This window comes from Pseudopodoces humilis, chromosome 6, assembly GCF_049639895.1.
Source record: "Pseudopodoces humilis isolate 2021_Gansu_Grassland_sample_001 chromosome 6, ASM4963989v1, whole genome shotgun sequence".
NCBI lineage: Eukaryota > Metazoa > Chordata > Aves > Passeriformes > Paridae > Pseudopodoces > Pseudopodoces humilis.
The window spans coordinates 15,148,801-15,176,546 of NC_142205.1; the positions used below are offsets into that span (position 1 = coordinate 15,148,801).

The 27,746-nt window shown below is 35.7% G+C and overlaps 1 protein-coding gene across 4 annotated transcripts in view; it reads right to left on the reverse strand.

Annotated features, from left to right (window-relative positions):
* Positions 1–1,463: 1,463 nt before the first annotated feature.
* Positions 1,464–27,746, reverse strand: part of TAPT1 (transmembrane anterior posterior transformation 1) — a 49,527-nt gene continuing 23,244 nt past the window's right edge. For 3 of the 4 annotated variants that reach the window (XM_005517819.3, XM_088056815.1, XM_088056817.1), the window contains 10 exons: positions 24,051–24,186; positions 23,177–23,274; positions 22,937–23,006; positions 13,809–13,889; positions 12,855–12,964; positions 11,187–11,246; positions 9,783–9,851; positions 8,459–8,535; positions 4,947–5,107; positions 1,464–2,283 (listed from right to left, as the gene is read on the reverse strand). In XM_005517819.3, the coding sequence (XP_005517876.2) occupies positions 2,054–2,283; positions 4,947–5,107; positions 8,459–8,535; positions 9,783–9,851; positions 11,187–11,246; positions 12,855–12,964; positions 13,809–13,889; positions 22,937–23,006; positions 23,177–23,274; positions 24,051–24,186 (1,092 nt within the window). In that variant the 3' untranslated portion in view covers positions 1,464–2,053. Of the gene's footprint in view, positions 2,287–4,946; positions 5,108–8,458; positions 8,536–9,782; positions 9,852–11,186; positions 11,247–12,854; positions 12,965–13,808; positions 13,890–22,936; positions 23,007–23,176; positions 23,275–24,050; positions 24,187–27,746 lie in introns of all 4 variants that reach the window. The other variant, XM_088056816.1, reaches the window with a different exon arrangement.

Here is a 27,746-nt window from a genome sequence, read left to right on the forward strand (position 1 = left end):
TATAGCTATTGATAACCCAGTTCTTACACCCATTCATGTCCCACATTCGCAAGAATCCTCCACTATGGAAACTGGAATTTAATACATTAAATACTTTGCACGATCACTAACTCTGAATACTAAAAAAGAAATGTCAACGCTGTACTTTTCCTTTTTTAAACAAATATTACAAAATTGAATTTTATTGAGTTTCACACAAGATGCACTTATAAAATTGATACAGAATGTCATTCAACAGAAAAAAAATGAAAGCAATTTCAAGCTTTCTTTAGCAACTGCTAAATAATTATAAAATAAGATACACCAAATTGACAGATAATCTTAATTTCAATGTGTGAACATCTCCAATTAGTATAAAATACATCAAAAATTAAAGATTTTCAAATTTTTCCATAGCACAAGTCCTCTTTACTTTCATCCCTGAACATAACCACAGATTTTGGCCATTAGTCCCACTATTCTTATGGGAGAGGAGAGGCTGAAAGAGCACAGCAAGGAGTTCCCACCAGAGCAGACAACTCTAAACTGTACAGCAGAGTTCTCTCATTACCAAGTCTGCTCAGACATGTAACTCTGTCCAGCTGCCTCCATCTGCTATATTACTGTAGTCCTGCAAGTTTCAGGGATTAGCAGGTACATAAATCTTTCACATGCTCATACAGCAAATAAACTTTGGCTTTCCCATTCTGACAAATTAAGAAATTAACAAAGAGCAAATTGTCTTCATTTGTTCAGCACTAAAGTACTTTTATGATACCTTCCCTTGGAAAGTAAAATTGGTGCTTACTTGAATGTCTGAAAGGCATTTTGGAAGCTAATGCTGTGTTTTAACAACGTATGAAGAATTTATCATTAACTACGGGGTCTCTTCTGATAAAACTCTCCAGCCTATGTTTTGAGCTCGAATTTAATCCATTCTTGGTCTGAGGATTCCAAAACTACTTTTGTCAACCCTCTCAACTCTGCATCTCACACCAGAAATTAAGATGCATTGTAATGCTTAAATGCTCTTTATAGATCTAGTCCATCTACTTAAGTTTGACTACAACCAATCAATTACATTAAATGGATAATTATGATTTGATTGTCAGTGTGAGCTTCTATAGGCATGTTCTCAGGCAAGTTAATACACAGATGTCATTCTTCTAAGAGTTAAATGCAAAATGCAGTGCAAGGTTCTTTACTGCTGTGTTAATGCCATACACACAGTTCCAACACAACACTTGTTTGCTGCAATTAACACTGCCATTTCTTGACATTAGAAGTGCCCCTTTAATATTTTTTCCTACAGCAACAAAAAATCCTCAGCTTTAAAAAAAAAAAAAAATTCTAAATAATTTGCCTTGCAGGACACACAACACATGAAATGAATATGCTTCATATTTGCCCAGTTAAGCAGAACCTTCATTACTGTGATCTTTCCTTGGTGTTTAGTATTCAGATAAAATACTAAGCAGTAAGTCTTTCACTTAAAGGCAAAATTTTATTCTGATTACAAGATTTTCAAGATACATCTTGAAAAGATTTTTGTTGACAAGAATAGCTATCTTGACTTACTGTTTTATGTACCAATGCTTTATGTGTTTGTTGATATAAGCACAAGTTTTGAATTCTGCTTGCAGTTGTTTAATGAAACATGGTAACTGGATAGGCAAGCTTCCGGTCAAGTCGCCATAAATTTCCAGGAATATCCTTACACTGGAGGAACCTTCAGGAAAAACAGTGTTCTGGAAGCATGGTTCCGTAACGCAGAACAGGGTTATGCTTTTTTCCAGTCCGTTTTCCAGAAAAGCGATACTGCAGCTATGCCACCAGGCTAGAGACTCACGATCCACCACATTTTCCAAGAGGCAAGTAAAAGACCACTTACTTGACCTGACCAGATACCAAACCAAGTTACTTGTAGAAAGAAATTAATAATTTTTTTTGCCATTAATAATTTAAGTTTTTAAATAAATATTTATGTGCCTTTTGGCAACTGTCCATTCTGGTAGCATCTGCTGTCCCAACAGCTCAGTATCCTTAGCACATTGATTTTAAAAAAAATAAATTCTTAGTCAATTCTGTTTCCACAAATAGTAAACCTGTCTATCTCCAGCAAGTCTTTCTTTGCAGACCTGTGTTTTAATTCTGAACTGTCTTGGCTTATATCTTTTTCTTCTCCATCAGGAGTTGTCAGAAATTGATCAGAATTGCTTGTAACAAGTAAAGATGGCATATTCTCCTTCTGATGCACCGGTTGATTGGTAACTGATGTAGAACCGTTTTCATCCGTGGAAATTCCTGCTGGAACAGAAGACAATTACAAAGATAATAATGAATTTAACACAGACATATTGATACAATGTGCAACATCCAGATTCATCCAAAGGTATCCTGAAAAAGTGTGCTGCATGAAGTCAGCAGAAGCAACAGAAAAATGCTTTCTGGAAGCCACTACCTCTTCTTAGATTTACTGTAAGATATTTCCTTTTCTGATTTAGAAAATATATATAAAATAAATAGAAAGAAAATACAAATTCGACGGAAGTTTAAATAATCAGCAAGAGCATAAGCAGCAGAAATTAGAACATATATGCTTATTTTTGTTGGCTTAAGCAAAAAGATTTCTGACAGTCCTTATGTGAAACACACAAATGTTTATTACTGAAATGAACAAAAAGAATCTCTGTGGCAGGAACTAGATGTGCCTAATCCTCTACATAAGTACAATAAACCTGCCTTCTCCAAGGATAGCTAATAAATGACTCATGCACTGCTATGCACTTTAATAGCACTGGCTCCTAAAGCAGTGCTATTAAAGATATCTATTTTTATTCCTGTCTTTTACTTCAGTGGAACTGAACACTGGCTTCATTAACCTAGCATATTGGTAAGTAATATCCATGTATTTTTTCCACGTTTTGTTAAAATGTTTAAAGAATTAAAACGTACGAGCAAACAACAAAGAGATATGAAAAAAAGGTAAGAAAAAAAATTATCTCCTCCTCAGTAAAGACTGAGTTTCTAAGGGAATCTGAAAAAATCTGACTAATGTGGAGAGTACTGCAGACCAGCCCAAGGAAATGTTACCTGTCAGAATGGTAGCACTATCCAAATTGTTACAAAAACTTACTTTTGCAGAGCATCTGTCCACAGTATGACATCTACTATTTGGAGGTACATGGGTTACCCTCTACAGTGTTATGCAAGTTAAAGGTACTAAACTTGCATGAAGAAAGGAGACAACTAAGTTTAATTCTAGAACTTGGTTACAAACCTAAGTATTTCCTAACCCAGCAGCTTCTAGATGTAGCTGCTCAGTCTTTAAATTACTACCAGTAATTAGAGCTTTGATCCTTCAAGAGCAAATTTAGAATCTTATTCTTCAAGATTTTAACTGTTTTTGTGGACAAGGTGGAAACTCTTTAGAAAATTAACTGACTTAAACCATAAGCTGGTAGAAAGGAGACCAGACTGATTAATTCCCTTACCCTCATCCTAATCAGAGATGGGTTGAGAGACCGTATTGTAAAAACCTGGTAAGTGGGGCACAGAGATTAACTAATACTGTAGAGCCCAGCAGTAATAATGCAAAAGCTGGGGGAAGGTAAAATCATCATTTCACATAATCAAGATTCCTAGTAAATAAAGAGGTGTTAAAAAAATATCAAATCCCCAAAAAACTGTAAAATTGAGCAATGCCATTAGCAATGGAAACTAGAAATACTCTGAATAAAATCCATAAAAGCTTTTTGGTTGCTACTTTTTGCTCAAAATCTTTCCACTGGAGAAGATAAGCATCCCTGCTACTTCAGCTCAAAATAGTCTTCAGGATTTATATACGGTAAGTTAAAGGCTCAATATAACTAAGTACAATTTACTAAGTTCCATATCCAAAAGTATTAATAGAATGTCTAATTGAACATTATCATCATTATAGTCCGCTAATGAAATGCAAAATTTTATGCAAATATGAATTCAGAACAATTCATGTCACATTTCTTCATGATGAAAGTAAAGCAGTTGTATGAATTTAGAAGTAAACATTAGCACCAAGTTTCTGCCTGATGTGAATTCACACATACGAGACATAGAGGTTTATGCCAAACACTGACAGATTCTTAACTCTCCCCTTGCTGGCGAGACACTCTGACGACTAACGAGCACCTTGCATTTCAAGCTGTTCAAGTTGTTGGCAAGCCACAGAATAAACACAATAAAAGCCCCACTGTTAAATTTTCTAAAGCTCTCATTGAGCTTTTCCCACAGGAAGATGCAATCCAATTCAGTTGACAGGAACAATGAAGGTTTCTGTTTCCTTCTATAATGTGTCACACAAATACAATCATGCCATATTCCCATTATAAATTAACCAATGATGCTGACGACCTGTAAGAGGAAATTGTGCTGCATAGACTGGAAATGGGGTAGGGACCCACTGAAACTCCTAGTTGGATTTCATAAAGCTTTTCATTATGTGTTCATGACAACTACAATTAATTATACCAATGCATAAGCCTACCACATTTTACTTTGATTTCCATGAGAAATACAGATTCCTTCTCTACTAAACTTAAGAACTGTCACAGATGATGTGTATATTCACTGATTTGTGCAGTGACATGGCAGAGGGCGTTGGACTGGATGGTCTTTAAAGGTTCCTTCCAACCCAAACCATTCTAGAATTATGATTTTAAAATAAAAGTATGCTTCTATTCCATTGTTTCTATCACCTCCACATATCCCAGTGAGATCTTATAAGAGATATGAAATTATTACCAAAAGAAGATGCATGACCTAAAAGCAATTAATTCTTTTACATTTACAGACTTGTGTTCACAGCTGTGCTATGGCACAATTAGAGTTCAGCAACAGGGTTTGTGCAGCAAACATTGACATCTGGTTTAATATCAAATTTAGTCCGAAAAATTTTCACTGAAAACAAACCAGGCAGCTAGCCTTACCTTGGGTAGATTTATATGTGCCTTGCTGTTTGCCAGCTGGCTTCCCTGGGGTGGCAGTCAGGATAGGATTGAATAATTTCTCCTCCATTTTTGCTTCCTTTACATATTGGCATGATTTCCCCAGCAATACAATGCTGTTAAGGACTTTGAGAGATATTAACCTGAAAAAAAAAATTGTTTACATATTTGCATTAGTGTATTAAAATAATTGCATATTATTAATACTTAAATTATTCATATATTCATATTTGTAAGTGCTGTCTTAGAAGGATCAGCTAACAAATTAAATCCTTTCAATATCAAGATCAAAAGGTAATTTCCTTTTCTGAACAATTTGTTTCAGATTCAATGCTTAATTTTCTTTTTCCCACAGAAAGCATCTAGAGAAAATTGTCAAGTTTTATTATTTAAGTAAGAACTATAAGGACAGTTAAGCAGCCATTTAAGACATCGAATATTTAAACACAGAATTAAAAAGTGCCCTCAACATTGCAAGTACAAAATAAATGCACCCAAATTAAGTGTGTCCAGCCAAGGATCTCTACTTGAACTTGGAACCACAGGACAGCAAATACAGAACCATGGAATCACTAAGGTTGGAGCAGACTTCCAAGATCATTGAGTCCAACCATTAACGCAGCACTGCCAAGTCCAATATCTAGCTTTTACAAACTACAGGCTAATCATAATAAGTCCTTTTTCACGTCACAGAAGACAGTCCGCAAAACTCAACAAATCTGAAGAGGCAGCACTGCATTACCATCATAGTGCAGTCCAGATGATAGCAGATTCTGTTTCTACTATGACTAAACTGCAGCACGAACTTCAGCAGATCACTGAATCCCTTTTACACCTGTCTGCTCATCTGAAGAAAAGGAAAGCCTCACCTACAATCAAGTGCTTTTTTACCATTCAACTGAGTTTTGCAAAATTTAATTTTCATTACTAGCAACATGACTCGTAGAGCAATGTCCACTCCAGGGAGCGAAGGCTCATTGCAGAATGACAAGGAGAGAGTGATCTGTTCTCTGCAGGATGAATGAAATATTCTCTATGCAAATCAAGCTATGTAACAAGAGTGAACCAAATGCAGACTCTGAATTCATTCTCCACTCTGAAAAGTCAGTTTGTCATGTACATCATTAACAGACTAAAAAGACAACTTGAACATTCACAGATCTGTGGAGCAAGTCTAACTCTTTAATGATAAAGTGACCCAAGCACACTCCAGCAGCAGCTCCCCTATCTCTCTGTGTAAATGTAATCAGAACCTGTCAAACAGAAAAACAAACGACACTATACTTCCAAGGGAAAAAATCAGTTATGTTTATTCTGTTTCAATAGAGAAATGGAAGAATGAGCAAAGCACACCACTTTCAGTACTCAGAAGAAAGTGACATTTTAGTATCCAAGCAACCACAAAGATATCATTTTATACAGGTTGAAAGCTGTGCTTCTCTTCAATTTTATTATATTGTAGGGACAGATTTTATTTCAGAGAACTGAGAAGCTCTCCTTAATTTTTAATGTTTTAGAGGTGTTTTTCTTATGCTTCTTATGTAACTTTTTTTTTCTGTGAGAGTAGGTTTTCACAGCATAGTTTGACTCTGATTTAATAAGATCAGAAGTGTAAAAGGCCATAAATCACCACTTCCCTGTATCAGTTCCAGCTTCTCATGGACATTATACAAGCATTTCTAGAAATTCTCCTTTAGTCTTTTGTGCCAGCCTACCCCAGGCTCAAATCTCTAACAACAATGTAAACTTGCAGTTATTCAAAATTCTAGGAATAGAAAACTCAAGGGTTTTTTTGGCAAGACTCTAACTACAATTAAAATTTAACTAGAGTTGTTAATAAACAACACAAAACTCATAAATCCATAGTATAGGCTCAATTCTTTGCCCAGTTAACTGCTTCAGGTTTTCTCACATATCTGTGCTATTAAGTTTGTATTCTATATATATTCTCACGTCTGAGGAAAAGCTGAAATTTATGTTCAGAACAAAAATTACTTGAAAGATGCAAGGTGACCTAGCTCCAAGTCTGAGATCACAGGAAAAGTAAAAATTTGTTCTCACTTTTTAATAAGGGCAAAATAGACCAAAATGTATTTACTTTTGTGAGCTATGTCTTTAAAGAGCACCATTTAACACTTTATGTTAATCACGTTACTTCTTTCTGCCCTCCATTCTCCAAGCCACAGAGACAGTGAAAAATCCTGGGCTGCAGCAGTGGAATGGTAGAAGCAGGGAAATATCACATATATTGAGAAAAAGGAAAAACCACTGAGCAGGATTAAAGTGCGACCGTGGTATACCAGAGCTTGGCATAGTGCTTTTAATTACACAAAGCTGGCTTTAGGGAGAACATGGGCATAGCATGAAGTATAGTATGCTGGGGAAAAATCAATGTATGGTGCAGAGGGATGTGGCTAAAATTTTACTATTTGGCCTATATGCAGTATTTCAAAGTCTTAGTTATCTGACACTAAACAGGTGTGTCCCTACATTGATGTAGACAGAACACATCTTATCGAACTCTGTTTTTTGCAGATCAGGGTCACATTAGAGGTAAGAGTCCACCTATTAATAAAGAATGTGTAGTAATCCTGTTCTTTTCACAAGCTATTGTAAAACAGTAAGAGATCTCTCTTCCAGCATGGTCTCCTCTCTTCCTGCTGAATCACTGCCTCAGCCTTAGAAGTCTTACCTTTCTCAAGCCTTGCTGCCTTCACTTAAAACAACTTAGTAGGACACTGGAAGAAGTACTCCCACAATACTGCAGGCAGGTTCCTCTTCCATCAGCAACTTAAAACACTTAATTGCTTATGATCAATTTTGAAAGACAACAATGACATGTAGCATACAGCTTTCCTGGAAAGTGGCCATCCACAGATATTACACAGCAAGTGTCTCAAGACAGGCAAACTAAATTGGATGTAAAGCACAGTTATGCAGTCTCAGAAAGTACCTAACAACTGGTGAGAAGTTAAAGGTAAGGCAAGTATAAATTGACTTGGCAGTGAAAAGATAATGAAGGGATACTTGCACATCATTGGCTATGGAAAACAAATTTCCATAGAACATTGTATTTCTTAATTACGATTACTTATTGACCCCACCCTTCCCAGGAAAGGTGAGCCTTGCATTTATTTTTTTTTTTTTTTTTAACACCAGTTTCCCAAACTCAAGTGAACCTTGCATTTAACTACCTGAGAGAAAAATTAATGGTCTGCTCAGAGCACTTGAACTGCTTCTTTTTGTTTGCTTATTGAATCTTTTGGTCATTTTACAGAAAACTTCACTCATTGGAATTCAATTTCCCTTTTCACACAGTACTTTGGGACAAATCTGCACTCTCAATTTCAGATTATGAACATAAGGGTTTTACATTTATGTTCTACTCAATATAAACTGTGTTTATTCTTACATCCAGAATTATCAACAGAAACTTCTTTCACATATGTAATCAAATAATAGTGAATGCTTTTCAATTGTGTGAATTTACTTACCCACAGTAGAACAGCACAACACAAACATAAGCTAAGACTCCTTGTACTTTTATTGAGCTTGTAACGACTCTGATGAGCTGTTTGAAGAATAAAAGTTAAAACTTAGCACACAGTTATTGACAGAACATTATAACAGACATTTCTTATTTGGTAAATTTAAGAAAAAGCAGAAACATTTACATTAGCAGAAATTTAGTCTAACGTTCCCCTTGGCAGTACTAACTACTCCAGATTTTGATTTGAATAAGTATTATACAAGTACTTAGTTGCAACTTTGTCAAAACCAGAATCTGACAATGTTTTCTTAACACTGACTTGCAAGTAAAATAAGAAGTGGAAAAAAACCTCCAAAACTCAAAGGCTAGAAGAAGAGTTAACTAATTTTGAGGAAAATGTAAAGAGATGCAATGAAAAACAGAATCAGTGTTACACACTATACTAACCTTATGATTACAAAATTGCTTTGTGGACAAGGCACATGACTCCCAAGTTTGACTAACAAATGGATCCTGAAATTTCAGTTTTATTTCAGCAGTTTAAGCAAATCCTGTGCATAGTATTTTTCCCCTTCTCTACAGGAGAACATTATATTTAAGTTAATTCATATTGATATCCTTCCAGGAACATTGTGAATTAGCATATTTGCTGACAAAGCATGTACAGATCCTCAGCATAGTAAGTACTGTTTGTCTACATGTGTGTATGGGGAAAGTCAGAGCAGCTATTTAGAGAAAACATTCTGCAATAATTAAATCAGGAAAGCATGTGGACACAGTTCCATTAATGAAGAAATTAATTTTACAGCAACATGTATGTATTACAAAGTCAACTATTTCAGAGGGATGCACTCGGCAACAGCTCAGGAGCTCAGTGCCCCATATAAAAGAATATTGAGTCATTAAGCATGCCATTACAGTGACAGCCACAAGGACTCCTATGAAAAACCTAAATAAACTGCTAACCTTCTGGCAACCAGCTGCTTTGACTATTCCAAATGAATGAATAGGATAACTGCCAGAAGGAATATATGCTTAGTAAACACAGATGTAGTTTAATTCCACTGGTACAATTCAAGTTCTTACAAATTCCACAAAATTAATATATATTTGATTTTCTAAGCAAGGCTGAGAAACAATAATGTATTTGTGAAGCCACAAGTAGTATGATATAGGTTATACTAAGAGTTATCTCAACCTTTCAGCATCATTTCAGTTACTTCAGATGATAGTTTTATCCTCAAAACATCCAGCCAGCTATCTCAGAGGGACACATTCTCAAAGTGAGATCTTATTGACAGAAAACTGATAGGAATGATACAACTTACCAGAACAGCCAGTGGAAGAGGAATGAAACCCATTCTTCTGGAAACTGAATCACTATAATCTGTATATGCCTAGGAAAAGAAGAGGAAGCATAATGAACTACTTTTGCAAAGTTATTTTAGCTTGGCACACCCTTCAGATAAGAATACGGCTCTGTTAACAAACACTATACTGGTATAAAGTGTACCTGTTCACATTTTGGAATTCACATGGAGATAGCTGCACTCTCAGACAAAAATGTAATACTACCATGACCAGAAAGATTAGCTCCAGTGCTCTAAATCATGAGCAACTGGAGTATAATACAAATCTCTAAATTGAGAGCAATTAGGACACAGAATCCAAAGGCGCTATGATACTTCATCTGTACATTATTACCAGCTTAGAGACCTTTTTGTATTAATTTGACTGATCCTCAAATACTTTACAGAAAAAACTGTTACAGGGATAAAAGAACAATTATCCACCACACTAGCAATTTTAAATCGTTCTACAAACATCTATAATTAGCCTTAATATAACTGTGTTGAAATTATTTTGAAAATGTTTTTACATTTGAATTCAAAACACAAGTACTTTGCTTGACAGCTTGCCTGCAGTATTGAACATCACAACAAAGTTAGTGCCTAAGTGATGTTATTTTATTTCTCACAGGTAATCCTTAGGAAAAGTGATGGAGTTTTCAAAACTACTAAACTGGTGGTTTTATTATTAAGAAATTATTACTATTTGTAGCTGATGGTGTCTAGCTTCTCTATGAGCTTTAACTACTGCATTCCTCACAATGGCCCAAGAAAACTACAGAAATCATAGTAATAAAGTTCATTTAATATTTAGAGCACACATCTAAAGCCATGTGGAATGCTAACAAGTAAAACCTAACGAGTCCTCATCCACAAAAGGTATGCAGTAAACAGCTTTCCAAAAATTATACTAATTAAGAACAAGTGGTCTGTGTGTTCTATAAATACCCATGCCATGACAGTAACATGCATAGTGCAAACAACTCTAAACATCTGTGCACTCTGTCTGTAAAGAAACAAACTCTTAATGAATACTGTGTAACCCAATACAGTTAAAATATCATGAAAAGAACAGTAATCTAAAATTACCTTGTTAAGCTTACTTACTCCCCATGTATGTCAAAGATGTAAAGTTGTCATAACTGTCCCCTTATTATAAGTGTATTTGGAAGAGACTACTCAGCAGTATATTAAATAAAGCTCAAACTGACCGGACAACAACAACAAAATAATATAAATCATAAATATTCCTGTTATCACTTATTAAAGAAAGCAGTAAGTGTAACAGTACTGCATGTATTTCTTTAAGTGTTTGTTCCAATATCCCCCCTGTAACAATTGTGTTAGTTAATACAGGAAAGTGCATTTTATTTTCAGGCTTACATTTTTCTGTCGACTGCTAACAAGGTCAAATGCAAGACTGGCTCTGTATTCACTGTAGACCTGGAAAAAATCCAGCACATCAGATGTGTGACTAATTTATTGTCACACTTTATAAAAGCAACACAGATATTAATAAAATATTTCCATAAAGTATTACAAAATTATGCATTTGCTGAAAGAGTCAAAGCCAGTTTTTCTAGATCTAACTGTACTCTTCAAGAGATAAGCCTCTATTTCTGCAATAAAGTAATTTGCATATATAAATATATATACAACTAACAAACAACATTACGCTGTGCTTTAGGAATTGAATGAGACTTTATGAAGTTACTGAATTTCAGGGTCATAAGAAACACAAAATAACAGAAATCATATTAATCATATTTATTTTTTTCTTCCCACAGTTCATAACTGCTTTTAAGCTACAGGAAACCTAGCCCTGGGAACAAATTAAACAAATGAGAGAGCTTTCTTATACACTAAGCAAATTGCATGTGAAGATGAAGTAAGTTTTTGCTTCTTTTTAAAACAGTTCAGCATATTAAGAAAGAAAAGCATCTACTTTAGGGATAAGTGGCAGGACAACTTGCACTGTAGGTGTTAATAATTCTGAAAAAAGTCTGACCTAGCAACCATAAATCTTTAGAACTTCATACACACACCCCACAAAGTTTATTAAATAAACCTAGCAAAATTGCCAGTGACTACCTCCATCCTCCAGCTGTTTTAGCACTCTGAAGCATACTACATTTTTGGCTACCATGACTTCATTACTGCTCTTTTCCACACTCTCTGTACAAAAGTAGGGCATGCATAAATGCCTCTGGCATAAGGGAGCTTATTAAGCGCATCTATTACACTTGTTTCTACACCCTCCCAATGTAGTTACTTTAGAGATGCTGAAAAAGAAAGCACTTCACAAGTTCTGATCTCATTTCCTGAAAAGTGGTTTTAATAGTGAAAAGACACTAACTCATATATTCACAAATTTATCAAGCATGTTTGAATTCACACAGTGTGGAACACCAGTGGCCCATGTATGATTCTGCACAGGAACACACAAGAAGCAACCACATCTACGGCTTTAAAATAAGGACTGGGTAATATATGCAGCCTAAGAAATTTCAGGAGTAGGAAACTAACATAACCTATTTCATATTAGTGCTCTAGGGACAGTGGGAAAAAATACCTCTGATTTCAATTCCACTTTTAACACACATGCAAGAATAGAGTTAAAGCAGCCTAACGAGCTCCGTTTCTCCAAAAGCCTGAATTTTAACCTACAATCCAGTTTGTTAGGAAAGGCTGCAAGCTCTGCCTAGACTGCAAAACAAGTAACCTTCTTTCAATTTAACTAATGATCTCTTCACAAAATGATCTGCTAGTAATATGAATTGTAGCCATTACATGAGCTGTTACACAACACTTGCAATAATTTATGGATCTGGAACTACTAATTTAGAAACAGAGGTATTAGTTACATATTAAAAAGATCCTCAAAAGTATATTGTATTAGGAAATCAGCAAGCTTTCCCAAGTGATACCAAATATATGAAAACAACAATTTTTATGTTTTCTGCACTGGAAAAAAAATTAATATTTTAAACAATATTAGCAAAACCAAATACAATTTAAAATAGCACCCAGCATTCCAAACAAGATACTTACATCTGCTGTGATGTCATTGAATTTTGTTATGAAGGCATGTTTCACAATATCCACTGCAATTTCTGAAGCAACCACCATGCAAACATCTGGGAATAACACCCAGAGGTGATCTGAAGGTTGTGAAGAAGAAGTTAGGCAATTTAATTTAATGCCAGCATACAAAAAGAATTATAAAAATTCTATTCAACAATGAAAAATCCTGATGAGTTTGAATAATCTGTAAATTTACATCATCACTGTGCATGCACTGTGCAAATTCTTGCTTATTCCATTGCTGTCCTAAAAGCTTATCAGTACTGTACAATCACACCACAGTTAGAATCAGGCTCTAAACTCTTCACTTTGTAAACCTTTACCTCTAGTAGGAAGATAACTTTTGTAAGTACTAGATACTATGTGTTCAGTGTGTATAAAACAGACACAGCATCTGAAGTTTTAGATACTTAAAGTAAAATTTAGGTAGACTGGTAAGATCCAGGCAAAATACATCACACAGATCAGGGGTCAAAATTATTAAAATAATGTTTTAATAAAATCAGTATTTTACACAATATTTATTAAATATGTCATTAAGTATAAGTATAATCAGCATTAGATTAAGAATTGTATTTTTTAATGTAATCGTTATCACATTTCAATCTCACTAGCCCCTTTCTAGGGGATCCTTCATTCACAGTGTATACTCCAAGGAAAGGAAAGGGCTGGGAAGAAAATCATTCCAGACGCTGCTTGTAAGAAAACCATACATGTTTATAGCATAACAATATCTATTTCTAGCAGAAAGAACAGAGTCATTCTTAAAAGAATACCAGAAATAGAAAAATGAGAATCTAAGGTATTTGACAAAATTAAGGTTTGTTAATTAAATGTGTTGATTACACTTATCCTTCAGATTGAGGGAAGAAGTAAGAGATACAGCTCTTGTTAGCATAGGAATTTTTCTAGTTTACTCACCTGGATTCCATGAGAACTGTTCCATGTTTCTTAGACATACAATTAGTAGCAGCACGTAATTGGTGAACCTCTCCTTTATATCTGGATTAAAAAAAACCAAAATCTGTCAGCTCCAAAGAAACATTTATTTCCATACAAAGATATCTACTCATTCTGAGATTCTATCATTTATTAATTCTTGGATTAGATAACACTTTCTACAAATTATTTAACTGGATTTAAGGGGTGGGGAAAATTCTGGGAACCACATCATGGACAGGATTTCTGCAGTAGGTTGTGACCTGGTCTGTCCAGTGCTGACACAATTCCCAGTTCCCAGCAGCAGAAGGGACCTGTGACTTACTATCACCTCTTCTAATACATTAATAAAATAATCATTCTTCCTGTTCAAGTCTGTGCGTTCCTTCTGTGATTCAAAAAGAACCAGCTCTTCCAGTTACTAAAATTAATATACCTATCTGTCCTTTCAAGCTATTAGCAAGGTACATTTCATTTTCTACAGATCCTAGATATCCAAATTGCTGTATAGTGGGTTCAGCAGAAAGAAGAAAAAATGTTTGAAGACAACTGTTACACCTTAGCTAGATGGTTCCTACCAGTCTTTCACACTGCCATCTTAAAAGGGAACAGCAGGATGTATCAGCACAGTTATCAAAACTGTAAGCACTGTAACACAAAAGCAATCTAACTAGAGACAAAGTCCATGACTTGCCTCCCAGACAAGGCAGCCTTTTTTTCTACTCTGGTGTCCTGTTTCCAGAGATGACACACAGCTTGCTTCAGGAAGCATCACGTTTTTTAGCTTATTAAAAACTACCTTCCTGAAACTGTAGTATTGAAAAACAAGGTAAAACCTAAAACATAACACCATCACAATTTAGGTAGTCCAAAGAAGTCTTTTTAGAAGATAGAGCTACTAAGAAAATCTGTTAAGACACTGTTATTGCTTGTTACACCTGTCAATAACCACGAAAATAATTTGTGAGCCCTCCAAACCCAAAGGGTGCATTTTCTTCAGCACCTTTAATATTGTGTGGGGTTCTACCGACTGGTTTTGGGAAACAACAAATAGAAATGTTCAGAAGAACACACAAGGATTAAGCTGGACAAAAAAAATATTTGACTTTCTGTCACCAGTTTCCATCATCTCTGACTGACTACAGGCCAACAGCAATGTTACTACAGTACAATAATATCCCTAATTTTAGAATAGAGGTTTGGAAATACTGGCAAGTCTGAAAAAATGAAGCAAAAAGGAAAGAAAAAATCCTCCAGGAGAAGGAAAGAAAGAGCACACAGAATTCAAGAAGAATGAGATTTCATGCACATTATAAAAAGGTACATCTTTAAGTACATAAATTCATCTGTCAGTATGGGCTGGGGAAGGGACAGAGGAAGCATGAGCTTTCAAAATAGAACGAACGGCATATATATGGGGGGGGGGTAGAAAAAGGAAATATTTTAGTACAATAAATTTAAATCAGAAAAAAAGGACATAGGTAAAGCCTAACCCTAATTTCTTGAATTTGTGTAAATAACAGGCCAATGAGTGAAGTACATTCTTCTGTGAATCTGAATTCACAAAATACTGCCCAAATGACCAGAGCACAGTATTGTCTGAAAAACCTAGTTATAAGATTCCACTTGATGCTGTCACAAATGGATGAAAATGCAGTCAAGCACTTACTGATCTACATTCTCTATCATGACCATTAGTGACTCGGAAATAATCACTGAGTTTTCAGACTTCCACATAGAATTTCAAAATAGTTTTATCTTCTACTTCCCACATATCATACTTCTACACTGTCACAACACATCATTGGTCAGCAATGCATGACAAACACGGATCTCATCTTCAGTTTTTCAGGTCCCAGGGAGGCCTGTACAGAGGGATACTCTCAAGTGGGCAGCAAGGACCTTAACTCAGGCCTAACATTAAAGCATGTCTCAAGCTAATCCTCCAGACGTTTATTACCTGCTTGGTATATGTTAGCTCACCAGCCAACAGGATTAAATTGAGAAGAGACATTTTGGGCTTTAAATTTCCTCTTAAAATGCTGTAATAATACCTATTTTTCTTCCACTAATTTCTGAGTCTGGGTGACAGGCTGGTACCTATTTTTCCCCTCTGCTTATTTTCCCTATTCTCAGTGGTCTCCCTTCTAATCTGTTATCTCTGCTGCCACAGCTGTTCAAGGCTGTTAGGAGGGAGAGGGATGACTGTGGCTGCTGCTCTTCATCCTCATCCCTCTCATCAACTGTCAGAGTTGCAAACAAGGCAGACAGGGCACTTTAAAGCAGCTTCAACAGTAAACTCAAAATAATTCAAAAATTCATTTCATTTCTCACCCTCATGGACAAGGACAAAAAAGGCTTCAGGATATCCAAAACAACCACTGGTAATCAGTCCTAAATACCAATTAAATTCCAGAATACAAAATATGTACAGTAATGTTTCATCATTTATTGTGAGCTTATTTGATGTTGTATATGTACATTTGGTTTTTTTAAAGCGGTGAGGAGATTTTCCTGTACCATGCATTGCCACTTCTTGGATGACGTGGTGAACTACAAAACAAGTGAAGCTACATCCCTGGATCCACACTTGCTCACACTCTTAAGGACAAAGGCAAAGTATATCACTATATTTCTGAAGTTGGCAAAACAGTGACAAACCACCAGTGCTAGCGATCAGTTACAGACAGCGCAGGTACTAGCAGGAGGAAATCATTCTATTCTGCTTCAGCATAATAAGGAGTAAAGAAAAAGTGATCTCTTTTCATTCTCCAATGTGACAATGCTTAGTAACACTGATATAAGCCATTTCAACTCAGTTTTCCATGTATTCCACTAAATATATATGATAAGCATATCAAATAATGTTTTTTATATTAGGACACGGCATAGCTTCAATAACCCTTGCCATTATAAAACAGGGTTAAATGAGAGCCAGAATGACAGACCAATGACAGTTTAAATAGTCTTCAGCTACCTCCACAAGGACGTGATTAAGAAGCTTACTTTCTCAGTGTTTATGATCCTAAGTGTTAAAAACCTGACATGTAGCACTAATTCAGATATATTTATGTCCTTGACCAGTCTCTTGTCAGCACATACCACGCATAGTGCTGATGACATATTGTGCATGAAATCTGGATGGATATCAGCGACAAGTGCTTCTCCTCAGGGGTCCATATTGGGACCAGTGTTATTTATTATCATCATTGATGACACAGATGAAGGAATTGAGTGCACTCTCAGCAAATTTGAAGATGACTGAGTGCTGAGGTTGCCACACCAGAAGGGTGGGATGTCATCCAGAAGGACCTGGACAAGCTCAAGAAGTGGACCCGTGGGAGTCTCAAGAGGTGGAGTAAGACCAAGTGCAAGGTGCTGCATCTGGGTAGGGGCAACCCCAGGTGTCAACACAGGCTGGGGATGAACAGATGAAAACCAGCTCTGTTGAGAAGGACTTGAGGGTTCTGGTGGATGAGAGGCTGGGCATGAGCTGGCAACGTGTGCTCACAGCCAAACGTGTCCTGGGCTGCATCCAAAGCACTGAGAGCACCAGGGTGAGGGAGGAGATTCTGCCCCTCTGCTCCACTCCAGTGAGACCCCACCTGCAGTGCTGCATCCAGCTCTGGGGTGAGTCCAGAGCTGGCCACCAAGATAATCAGGATGGAACACCTCTCCTATGAGGAAAGGCTGAGAGAATTGGGATTGTTCAGCCTGGAAAGGAGAAAGCTTCAGGGTGACCTAATTGTGGACTTCCAGCACCTGATGGGAGCCAACAGAAAAGATGGAAAGGGGCTTTTTGCAAAGGCACATAGTGACAGGACAAGGGGAATGGCTTCAGACTGAAAGAAAGTAGGTTTAGATTAGATACTAGGAAAAAATTCTTTACTGTGAGGGTGGTGAGGCCCTGGCAGAGGTTGCCAAGGAAGTTGTGGATGTCCCATCCCTGGAAGTCCATCCCAAGGCCTGGATAGCGCTCAGAGCAAGCTGATCTACTAAAAGGTCACTTCTGGCCATGGCAGAAGTGTTGGAACTGTAGATTATTTTTCAGTTCCCTTCCAACCCAGGCTGTTCCATGACTGACAGACCGGATTATAATGCCATGCTGAAGCTGCACTCTTACCAGGGCTGGCCCTGCAGCCTGACACGCATCATACTACACACTGCCCATACACGCTCCAGATTATTTGCCTGTGCTTCTATTCATCCTCTAGTGGTGAAACTGATATGATTACATCTTTTCAGCTGCCTTTAAAGTATGCATTTCAGTATTTTGAAAAGGGAAAGGAAGAATCAGACATTCCAAAACTTAGTACATCAGAACTTAGTGTTCACATGGCAAAAACTAACCACAATACACCCTTTTCCATTTAGGTAAGTCATGTGTGCCTATAAGGGTTATCATATGAAGAGAGGTGGTAAACATTTATTTCAAAGACATGTAATGTACAAACTGCTATAAATGCAATAAAGGGAAAAAACACAAGATGCATTTTCTTTTCACCACTGTGTAAAGTAGGCCCAGAAAAGGATTGCACATAGCCAAATCAGATTTTAAATACTTTTCCCCCACTTACATGAACTCTGCCATTCTAATTTTAACAGAATTTTATCCCCATATTAATAACACATTCTGCCCATCCATAAATTCTCCTGAAAAATAGCAACCCCAGAGGGTATCATTGCTTTTAGAAAGCATGTAAAATACATTAAACAAATGTAACTAGAAATAAAGGTTCCTGGCACAGCACTGCATCTAGTATGGATTAGTGTAATTAATTAGCCAATATCTTAACCAACTACTGAACCCTGAAGATCTTAGGTACTTCGCAGTACCTAGGACACAGTGAGACACCAGGAACAGAGATCCTGAAGTGGGGTAAATAGTCTTTAGAACACATAGCTACTTCCTTCCAGATTCCCATACACATTATGCAGGAATCAGAAAGAAAAAAAAAAAGTAATTTTTATCATGTTAATCCCACTGTTTATACATTTAGATCAAAGGCTACTTATAAATTGCAGCATGCAAGAAGCAAAACAAGATCTTTTCGTTTAAGTCTCAGCAATTCCTAAATAGCTGTAGTGCCAACTACCTCTTAACAAGTGACCAGAGCACAAGAAAGGATCAAACACTGAACAAGGAATCACCAAGGACACACCAATCTTAAACATAGTCCTGCCCCCAAATCCCTCATCCTTAAAATGAACAACTAGATTAGAATAATGGTATTAAAAAAACCTAAAGCTATATGAGAAAGCAGCTCAAATTTCAAAGACCAAAGGTAAAAATAAAGGTTATTTAATATTGTGATCAAAGTCAAAGAGACTGATAAATTGGGAACTAAGAAGAACAGAGAAGGAAAAAAAGTACAGAATTATAAAGAAGAAAACTGAAGTTCCTAAAACTTCAGAATAAATATGTTATATTTTTGAGATAAGAGATTTAAAAAACAAGGAAGAGTCAGGCTTAACAACCAACTGGAAATAACCTAATGCACTACATCAAATGTACTTCTTTGTATGAGGTACAATAGAGTTTTGTGAAAAAATTTAATTTAGATCCCAGCTTGAAATTAAAATAAGACATTTAAAAACATAAAGGAAGGCAGCATGCTGGGCTTTCAACAGTGATGAAGGAATCTCTCTTTTATAATTTGGTCTCCTTGTTCTCTAAAACTGACCCTACAAAATTAATTTACAGATAACTATTTCAAAAAGAGAATACATTATTTAAATTTAGGGAAATATTTCTTCCTGATACAACAAATAAAAGGTTTTCTGTATAGAAATGTTCTCCAATGACCACGGTGTTTAGAATGCCTGGGTGTACATAAATTTCCTTGTAAAAGTCAGGGTGACAATGCAAAAGTAATTTTGCTGCAGCTGATAAATCAAAGCTGTAGGAACAGCATGGTTGAAGTCCCAGATTCTGTAGCTGCAGTCTCAAGCAGCTATACAAACCCCAAGGTCTTTTTTGATCTGCTCCTAAAAGAGAACAGGTTTAGTTTTATTAGATAACAATTAACTAATGTATATTTTATGTCCTGTTCAATTAATTTTTATGTAGATGATTCACAGTTATTTTAGTCTTGAAGTTTTAGTCTTGAATTAGCTGTTACAGTAGAATTTTAAATGGCCATACAGGAGTGAGAAGGATCACTGACTCCACTAAGTCCAGAAATGTAAATACTGAGAAAAATAATACAGCCACACATCAGCTTGCTATCCACCAACTGCTGCTGAGCATGATGCCAAGTGAACACGATTTCACAATTTCCAGATCTAAACTGGCAGCTTGGTGGGACTTCCTATCCTGATGTCTTACTACAGAGAAGCTTGAGCTAGGCAGGGCTCATTTCAATATGTGATACAGGGCATTTCTTAGAAAGTACAAGCTTGCACAGCTCACTTCTGTTTTCACATCTGTATTCACAAGACTACTTGATTTTTAATTCTAGTTGTAGTAACTCCTCTTGAACAAAACATCTACTCTTGTGGCCATTGCTTATCTTTTCTGCTATATCATATTTTTTCTATTGATTAACATGTTAAATAAGAAGAGTTTCACCTACTCCTGAGAAATTCCTGAGATGACCCTGTGAGACTCCTGTTATTCCCCTCAAGAATGACTATATTTAGCTGCTGTGTACTAATCAGTACCTTTACACTGAATTTAAAACATGTATTAGACAACAGTAATATTTTGAGTTGAGCCCCAGAAAAGGTGGAGCAAGGGGAATCCACTGAGTGTGTCCAAGCTTAATCAGCTACTGCTGCCATCATTACCCTACAGACAACTACAGACCTCAGAAAACAACTGGAAGAAGCAGAGAAAGGTGGGAAATATATGAGTGTCTAGATTTAGTGTTTCCTTTCAGAAGTTTAGTTCAGCCCAGGCATGCAGTTTAAGCACAATGTGTTCTAGGACACACAAGACACTCCAAAGGCTAACTGGAAGCTCAGCTGACAGGACCAGACTAGCCTCAGTTCCAGGGTAGGATAAAGTATTGGCACAGCATGCCAACACAAGATGCAACATCATTCCAGCTGCATAAAATAAAACATTTAAAGGACACTTAATGAATTGATACATGAATTGAAACAGTACTTTTCCATCCTTACTGAAGCTATGATGCAGTAAATATGTTCAAGTTCAAAACAGGTAAAAAGCTCTAGTAAAAATCTGTCTGCTATTTATTTATCTCTGAGAAGAAAAACACTGCTATTTATAAGCATACTGAAAGGTGTTCCAGGAAAAGTTGTCTGTTTGAAAGGAATAAATTAGCTTGTTTTGTGCACTCTTCTATCTATGTATTCACTGCTTCCATCCCCATACTGTCTAATGAATGGCAATAATTCTTCCATCAACTGATAAAGGACAACCTGGTTTTGCTATTATGGGTCTTCAATAATAATGTCCAGCAATAAAATATTGATACCCTTTTCTTTTTATGGAGGAAGTTACTAGCAATTTCTAAGATCAGTCCCTTGCTTATTTCAACATGAGAGAGGCCTCACCTTTAGGTACAAGAGCTAGATGCATAGTTGTAACTGTTTTCTGCATTAATAATAAACCTTTTCTAAATTTTCTGTCAAAAATTAAGTCAATGTCATTTTTAGCATTCTCATTGTAAAGTTAAATACCTCTGATTTTAAACATGTAAGTAATTAAATCTTGGAACCAAAAAAGAATACTATTATCACAATAAACAGATTATCAGCATAGCTGGGAAGATCTTTTTGGGGAGGTTTAAGAGCATCTATGTGGTAGCTTAAAATTCAGAGTTAATTTTCTGTTATATAATTTTCTGTGATAAAGTTTTATGTAAATAGTCTTTCACCCAAAGAATTACAAAACATTTGCATGTTTGATGATAAATTAGACAAAGGTTATATCAATAGTCAGAACTGAAAACCTGATGTAAATCTGTTGAAAATTTAACTTGTGACACAAAAACATGAATCATCTGTTTTTAAATAAGTAGCTATTTTATTTTTTTTAAATCTATTGCACATTTGAGTTATCTGGCTTAAAAACTATGCGCTGGAATGAAAAGAATATATTCTATTTGCTTTGCTCATCTGTAAAAGTTAAAGTGGAGAAATCCAAATCAGATATACTGAAGAAATTCTTTACTGTGAGGGTGGCGAGGCACTGACACAGGTTGCCCCAAGAAGCTGTGGATATCCCATCCCTGGAGTGCTCAAGATCAAGGTGGATGGGGCTTTGAGCAACTTGGTCTAGTGGAAGATGACCCTGCCCATGGCAGGGGGTTGGAATGAGACAATCTTTGAGGTCCCTTTCAGTTCAGGGCATTCTGAGATTCTACAAAACTAGTACAAGCAAAGAAGCTCTAGCACAGCCTTAAGTGTAATCACTCCTACTAGCTTTGAAATCAAGAATTCAATAAATATTTATTATGGCTGATATCAATATCAGGAAGAATCTTCATCAAAGGATACCTGAACAGCTTTTCCTCATGAGACACACTGAGTACGAGTTCCCAAAATTCATCCTAAGCAGCAACACAGTTAAGAAGTGGCAGAAGCATGTTTTCTAAGTACCCCCTAACTATTATCTTGACAGCATATAAAAGAATAGAGTAATCTCTAGTACTTCCCTCATTTATCAGCTACTTTGTAACATTGGTTTTTTGTTTGTTTGGAGTTTTATTTGTTTGGAGGCTTATTGTTCGTTTTATGGTTAGAGGGGAGGTACTTCAAGACCCACCCTCACAGCCACGCAACAACATGTATTCTGAGATCACTGTCAATACAGGACAGTATAAAGTCAATTTTTTGAGAACAGAAGACTTGATCACTTGGAAGCATGGGCATTTTAGCACAAAGCCAGGAGGCTCTTTTAGCACCTCAATTAAAAACTTGCCATAAAAGGAGTAAGTGTTCCCTGAAATAGGTTTCATCCTACTGAACCAAACAGTAAAAGGGGTGATGAGATCAGAACAAGTCAGAACACTCAAATTCACCAAGGTAAAATGTTTATAGTAAGAATAACATTAAATACATTGATTACATTAAGTATATTAATGAATTAAATAACAGCCTCTCTCTTCATATATTCTCCTGATCAACACTGCTATACATACCACTGTTTGACATTTGAAAGAGATTGTTCTTCTCAAACTTCTTGAAAACACTTCCTTTTATTTCGACAAACTGCAATTTTTAGAAAGTTAGTTAGTTTTTATTCATAAAAAGCTGATATAAATGAATAATTATAAAAAACGATGTTACTTTAAAATATTAATATTTAAAACATATGATACACAAAGACATAGGATTCTGAAACAAATTAGGGTAGTTATATGATAAAGTTGCATACTTACATTATTGGACATCATGATGGTAAGCAGTGATTTATTGTGGGAGTTGAAGGCCACATTGAGGGTTGTTGCTTGAACCATTATAAGAATAGCATGCAGGACTGCAAAGCAGGGTTAAGGAAGAATATTTGAAATACATTTTCTGCACAACAGTACTGAAGAGCAATGAACCACAGATTTTCTATTTTGCTTTTGAAATTTAACATATCCCTGTAAACCAGACTTACAGCAAGACAATACTTACATGTAATATATGCACGGTGCTTTGCAGCATGCAATAATTATGCTAATTTTTCTTGTTCTAAAAGAACCAATGAAATTAGTTGCGAGAAACATCAGTACAATCTAAAGAAAAAAATCTAAGGTAAAGATTCAGAATTGGCCTAAAGATTTCAGAGAAAATAGGGAAAAATAGTAAGAAGTCTAAATTCATTACCAAAACTACTGGACTACGGTACCTCTTTATATTCATCAATTCATCGTAAAATTATTTCACACTAAGAACATTTGCATATTGAATATGCATGAGTTTATCCCTTTACTTCAAGAAAATATATTCAAGCTGTATGCATTTAACATTCTGCTAAATAACAAAACCACACTGTCTTTAAGGCCCTGTGAGCCAAAATACTCAAATACAAATCAAACAACATTTTCCATGAACAATCCAATTATGATTTTTCATTTTACAATAGGTACACCATCATGAAGAGATTCTTTTTTTTTAAAGCAGATGGTATTGACAATCTAACTTTTCAAGTACAGGAACACTGATTCAGGAATACTATCCATTTTTCAAATGTATTAAAATAAAGCAGAGAAATTACTCTGTAATTTAACTTGGGAAATTTTGCAATTTATCAAAGAAAAAGGATACAGACATACAGCACTGCCATGAAGAAGTGAGGAATCACACCTATGTGAGCTCTTTTTCTTTCCTTAGGTTCTGTAGCTGTCCAATAAAGAGCATCCAAAATATCTTGTCCAAATGAAGAAATTAGACGATCAGCCACCTAAACAAGAACAACTTTACTGCCTTTTACTGCCTACCTTTCTCTCCAACACTTGAATATGCACAGTTCAAGAACAGTTCAAAGTAAAAGTACAGCTCAACCTAAAAAAAGCTTCACATACTTATCACTTTTGATCTCTTACTTATTCCATTTTTTCTCTGGATTTCACAGCAATACTGTTCCTTTTGTATATTAAGCAGTTTACTTTCCCTTTCAAATGTACTATCCCCTTTGCAACAGTATTCAGAATAATCATATATTGTTATCTTAGGTGCTTTCTTGAAAGTACTGTACTCAAGTACAGTTCAAACCTCAGCCTTTGATAAAGCAGTATGTATTTTGTATCAAACCATTTAAAAGGTTTTTCCCCATCCCTCTGGGTTTAATAGGAAAAAATCCCAAGAATAAAAAGTGAATTCCGGATGACAGGGAACATTAGCTTACAGGTACAAAAAACCTGAAATTAGACTTGGCTCTTCTGCTTTACACATACTGAAATAGATACTTAATGCAAATGTCTGCATAAAGCAGAATTCAAAATTAAAAGTACTATAACACAAAAAAAAGTGATTAAAAGGAACTTGAAAATCTGCCAAAAAGGGAAAATATGTTGAAAAAACAACAAATACCTGGTGATTAATCCGAAGAATATATACACAAATAGGGAAAAAAACCCTTTAGCAGTAATTCTAAAGATAGAAAACATATGGACAGCATTTTGAACTTGTAATTTAATACCACAGCAAGAAAGGTCACAGGGAGTTCCACCAGTTCCAAACATTTCATCAGCAGCAAACATAAAACTGAAAATCATTACATGGAAGAACATTTTTTCTATCCATACACTGCAGTTCAGTAATTTTAAAACCAAGCTGCACAGGGCAACAAAACCAGAACTTCAAAAATTAAACCTGGCACATGTCTGGCTAAAAAAAATTAGCTTTAAAAACATTGCTTACTAATTCAACCAAATTAAAACAGTTAAAGATGACAAACTGATTACTTAAGAAAGACAAAGAATATTTTCTCTTAGTGTATTTCTGTAAAACAACAATTTTGGACATGTTAAATCAACATGCAGCAATACAGAACCAGGTGCACAGTGTACCTGCAAATTTTGATCCTACTAAATAGAAAGTAAGTTCTTGGGACAACACAAACCTAGACTCATGATAATTTCCTGACTTTTAAATCAAATAGCTCTCAAGGTAAAGATACCAAAGTGAGGAAAGTCGTACTTGTTTCTGACTCTATCTGACTATACTGAATGAAGTTTCCTAAAATATAAAAATTGAATTAAAACAAAATTTTACAGGATGCCTCAAGCAAACATACAATGTGCTGTGCTCTAAGAGTCACCTTTGAAATAAAATGAACAAAGCCATGAGCTGATGAATAATCATAAATCTGAAGCTCCCAATCCCAACAGTTTGAGAGATATTTACAGTGGCACTGTTTTCGGCTTTTAGATTTTGTAAATTGACAATGTCTGCATTATTTGGTTCCTGCTCATTGTGACGACCCATTGAGTAATTACACCTGGTGTAGTAACACCAGATACAGAAGCCTTAAGAGTTTGGTAAGTTTTTGTTCACAATATTGTGAGGGTTTTAATAGATAAAATAGAGGCTTTGCTTTCCTTTCTATTTAAGCAGTCCTTGGTTCTTTGCTGAAAGGATAGAAAATATTAAAACCCACCACACAATATTGTTGCTTGCTTTTCCAAATATGACTTACCTAAACCCTACATGCCGGCTCCAGGCTCCAGCAGAATTCCATGGTGAGTGCTGTCACCAACGTAACGCACACTGGGGCTTCACAAGGAGCAGGAGCCGGTGGGTCTGAATCTAAAAAAGAAAAGTGTCATTTAAGCCAAATGTGCTGAATGCTCCCCTTAGCCTGTCAGTTGGGAGCATTCAGCACATAATTCTGCATTCCTCATATGTGTCCAGGACAATACTCCCTGGACTTGCCAACAGCCGAAAACATAAGGACATTGTAAACATCTCTGTTGTTCAGTGATTTACTAGACTAAGAAGATCTTCCTTAGTTTGAAAACTTGTGACAAAATGTAAAGCGTATTGCTTAAAAAAGAGCATATTAAGAATTCCTTAAAAAGAATTGCTTGCATCAGTAGCAAATAAAAGTCACCAAAGTATTCTAAGCAAGCCAATATTCAGACTCTTGAAAGCTGACTATCAACCAAGTCTTTCAGTGGGACACCAAGAACATTTTCTGCTGATATTGCTGCAACCTGTCACAGTAAAAAAGCTCCTTAAAAATATGCACTCTGCTTGGCATGCTGGGTTTCATGAGACACCATGGAAGTTAAATAATGTTTCCAAATTCAAAGTCTAATGTAATTTTTTTAATAACCATGAGTAGTAACAGACTTCCCCCTTTCCTAAAGGAAACAAACTCATGCAGCACTTTTCTTTGTTAAGACACACAGTTTTGATTCTGCCAAACATAGCAAAGTAATTCAATTCCTCATTCCAAACAGAATAGCACATGGCTTCCAATTCACAGCAAACAGTGCAGCATCACTTCAAATTATGTGGTAAGCACACAAAACTGAGAAAGTACAGCACTAAGTGATTTGAAGTAGTCTTGAAATAAAGAGAAATTGCTAATTTAAGCACATGGAATTATTTAGTAAGTGATAATCTCTCATCTATGTAACTCTATGTGGATGAGTATTTCCCCACATAACTAAAATCCAGATACAGTAACTCTGCGCCAATTTAATATTTGTACATATTTTTCAGCAAATGTAAAACTAAAAGCAACAAAAACCATATGAATAAACAACTGAGGTGGCTTGTATGATATTTATTTCATTTAGTACAACTGTGTTCCTTATGCAATATTTTCATATTTTATTAGGAAAGAACAAATGCCTTTAGACAAAATATTCAGATTTTGCAGAATGCAACCTTGTTGCAGCAGTCTTCAAACAAAGGTACAACAGATGTTCAAACAAGGATTAATATATCATTCAGAAATCCCAGAACCCTAGCAAAATAACTTTTGTGTACAAAGCTCTCATTGAGTCCCTTTAAGGTGCTGTGTCCCTTTAATTCCTACTATGTCCTATATTTGCAGGATGAAGGTAACACTGTGCCTATGAAAACATTATTTACTTTGTGAACTATTGATCATAGAAGTACAATTAAAAATCTTATACTTTACATTAAGGGCAAAACAAACTGTTTTTCTCGACAGAATTTACCTTACCTCACAAAACAGAATTTCCTTTTCTTGTGTCACTACATTCATTCATTCACCTTATAGGCTTGTGTCTGCTAGCCAGGAGTGAGGTAAAGCTGTAACACATGTCTTTGCACACAATGAAAGCTATATTTCCATAATGTTGAATTAAAACCCAAATTCCATGTTTTCTATTATCTTCCTTCTCTGCGCTCTCTTATCACTATTTCAAATCAAGAGTTTCTACTTTTCTTGGCAAGCTGAAAATCTCTTTCATTACCTTCCACTTCTTAAGACACTTCTTTCATTTCTATTTCTCAAGTCTCTTGCTATGAAACTGATTAATAAAC